This window comes from Bactrocera latifrons, unplaced genomic scaffold (assembly GCF_001853355.1).
Source record: "Bactrocera latifrons isolate USDA-ARS-PBARC rearing strain unplaced genomic scaffold, ASM185335v1 scaffold_243, whole genome shotgun sequence".
Classification (NCBI taxonomy): domain Eukaryota; kingdom Metazoa; phylum Arthropoda; class Insecta; order Diptera; family Tephritidae; genus Bactrocera; species Bactrocera latifrons.
In genome coordinates this window covers 37,376-40,699 of record NW_017535997.1, presented here as the reverse complement: position 1 = coordinate 40,699, position 3,324 = coordinate 37,376, and the positions used below count along the sequence as shown (strand labels likewise).

At 39.8% G+C, this 3,324-nt stretch overlaps 1 protein-coding gene across 1 annotated transcript in view; it reads left to right on the top strand.

Moving 5' to 3' along the window:
• LOC108969193 (cuticle protein 16.5-like) overlaps window positions 1-2,891 on the top strand; it is an 8,742-nt gene extending 5,851 nt beyond the window's left edge. The window contains exons 3-4 of the mRNA XM_018933728.1: window positions 2,258-2,312; window positions 2,393-2,891. Of these exons, the coding sequence (XP_018789273.1) occupies window positions 2,258-2,312; window positions 2,393-2,821 (484 nt within the window). The 3' untranslated portion in view covers window positions 2,822-2,891. The remainder of the gene's footprint in view (window positions 1-2,257; window positions 2,313-2,392) is intronic.
• The last annotated feature ends 433 nt before the right edge of the window (window positions 2,892-3,324 follow it).

The following is a 3,324-nucleotide window of genomic DNA, read 5'->3' as shown; positions in this document are numbered from 1 at the left end:
TGCCAACACGACAATTTTCAAGCAATGTTCCTCTACCGTGAGATTTCGATGACTTCATGGCCTTCACTGACTACGTTGTGCCACTTAAATAAGAGATAATCCCCAAAATAGTTGTGAAGCATTTTTAATGATTCCGTTTCTGCGATTCCATAGAAAACACATTATGTCAACCACACTCATTGTGAAAGTTTCCATCATGGTAAAAATTGCCCAACAAAATATTCGCGTTGTTAACAAACAGCTGCCAAATACACATACTACGCATGAATACTACATATGCATATGTATGTGTGTAAAACAACTTATATTCATATGGACCTGTTTAAGTCAAATTTAATCTGATCATTGTGAACTTGAAAGCTGAAAGATATTCAGAGAAATGTGAAAATATGGAAACCGCTCCYTTAAAGATTCCTAAGGGAAATTATAACTTAACTAATATCATCATACTTACTTTGAAATAAATAAAGCGTCAGTATTATGAACATTATAGACATTGAGTTAATTGGAGAAACACTCCAAGCAATAATGATTAAAAATTTACCTAAAACCCCAATTTAACATTAATTCACATAATAGGTGGCGAAATCAAGCAATGTTACAATTATTATACTTTATTTTAGTTCACCTTTTATTTCCCCTCTATACGCTTGTCCCTTATAAGTACGCAAAATAGGGGTCCCCACATAATGACCAAAAACGTATCTGTGCGACGAATAATAATAAACCCTTAAGACCATGGTGTGYATTCTTCTTTGAAGGTTTCCAAAATGCAAYGAAAATACCGAAGGAAGGACGCCGTGTCAATAATTATAAACTGATTTTAGTACTCTGCTAAATTAAAAATGTAAAACACGGTAAAAGAAACGCGACACATGAATCAATCAATCGAGTGAACCTCTAAATATATTTCTGAGTTATTGGCCTTATTAATATGAGACTATGTTTGAGCTGAGAAAACTTTCCTTGTGCTTGCGTGAACTTCTACAAGACGAAATATCTCCTGTYATCAAACAAACAGTCGTCGCACTTGCGACTTGACTCCAAACGTTCCAAACTCTATTAGTCACGGTACACAAATCGATTTTTTTATAGTGGAGGATCAAGAATTTTAACAAGTGAAGCGAAACGATACAGTGAGATCACATTTATGGAATCTAGAAAACAGCTTGTGACTCCCCAACTGGAACAAAGTACGACGCATCAAATTGCGCAAGGCATTTAATACGTCTAACAGTCAATGGGGATATTTAGTGCAGAGAAAAACATCTCATTCAACCCCTAGAGTTAGGAAAATAGGTTAAATAACATGACTTCTACTTCTGTAGTACATAATTTCTAAGCTAGGTCGTGGCACTTTTTAAAGTTTTCCATATCGAATTCCGTTTATTTAAAATTTTTAGCAACATTTACCACAGAGCTGTAGCCAGARGAGCGGCAGCATAATGAGCTGCGACCAAAGGAGCAGCAGCGGCATAACGAGCTACGACAGGGGCTGCGGCAACAACTGGAGCGGCGGCGATGCCATTGTAGATACGAGCGATCACTTGACTGCTGCGCAAGCGATCAGAGCGAAGAGAACAGCGGCCTATAAGTACCAAGTATTGAAGATTACAATGTACTCGTATTATAAGAATATCACTGTAGAATATTAGCGACTCACGTATCTGAACATTTTTTATTAGTTTTTGTRTGCGTGCTTTTGAGTAAATTTAGGTAAATGTTTGATAACTTTCTGTAGTGTTGCAGGATTTTTGTAGTACCTCAATGAAGGTATTCTATGCCGAGTGAATGAATTAATCACTAGATACACTTGTTCAAAGAAAATGTGTGCGCCCAAATGTTTACTTCCATTTAATTGTAATTCAGAGCATTTTACGATTTGACGACTTTGTTTATATTRTCTAAAATTGTTAAGCGCAAAGTCGAACGGTAATACTGGTTATAAATGTTTGCTGCTTATAATGCTGAAGCGAGCACTTTGCAATCACTCATGAAGGTGATAATGCGTAAACTTGCATATATTTTGCATTTCCAATGTCGAAAATTACCATATCGGAAATTACCATAAATATCAAGGTGAGATCAAACCATAGGCGTAAAATATCGATTTGAAAAGTATATGCAGTGTCCACTTATTTTATTATGCAATTAACTGTAAAATATTCAAAAAATTTTTTTTTTTTTTTAATGCGATCCTCGACAATCAGTATAAATATGCAACCAATTTTGGTATTGGGTATCATTAAATCTCTAGCTTTTGTAAAACAAGAGGCATAAATAACAAAACACCCTCCAAAATGTTCAAATACGTGAGTTCTCCACTTGCTGGACTGAACCAAGAMKATTGTATCCARCAACTTTAACTAAAATACCTTCCATATATTTCTAGGCAGTTGTTGTCTTCGCCATCATCGCCTGCGCAGCCGCCAAACCCGGTCTCCTTGCTGCCGCTCCTTTGGCTTACGCCGCTCCTGCTGCCGTCGTTGCTGCTCCAGCCCCAGTAGTGACTGCCACCAGCAGCCAAGTGATCGCWCGCAACTAYAATGGAATCGCCGCTGCCCCACTTGTTGCCGCCRCACCAGTAGCCGCMCCTGTTGTTGCCCGCTATGCCGCCGCTCCAGTAGCCGCCCCTATTGTCGCTGCTCCAGCTCCAGTGATTACCGCCACCAGCAGCCAAGTGATCGCTCGCAACTACAATGGMATCGSCGCYGCACCCGTTGTTGCCGCAGCCCCCGTGGTTGCCCGTTATGCCGCTGCTGCTCCTTTGGTGGMGTCGCATTATGCCGCAGCTCCACTTGCCTCTTCTTTCCTTTGGTAAATAAAGGATTTCTAAGAGAAATGGAAAGATCAAATAACGAACGTGAAATAAAGAAATCGAATTGAAAGAATCTAAGGGCTTTATTTTATTTTGTATTGTTCTAATCTCAGCTGGAGGATCACGTAAGTGAGGAAAGTTCTCTGATTAGTACTTACTTGAGAATGGCCCGAAACGGTTCTTTTATATATGGCCGCTCTCGACTTCCGGTCTTAGGCCAAGTATCCTCTGATTAGCCAAAAAAACATCCGTTTGAAGCCGGACGGAAGTAAGAAGGCGAACCATGCCTCCCCAGGGTTGTGCGCTGCATTTGGAACCCGCCACATAAAAAACGMCCCCAATAAAAACAAGCAACAGCCTTCAACCCGTCAAAAAGAAGAAACGACGGGTGCGCCGAAGAGGGGAAGATTATTCTCACCTAAAGCAGTTGACCCACAGTTCCCGTAGCAATAACTYTCGAAAATCAGCACTCGCCTAGCATTATGTCAAACTAAATGGTATTTGGT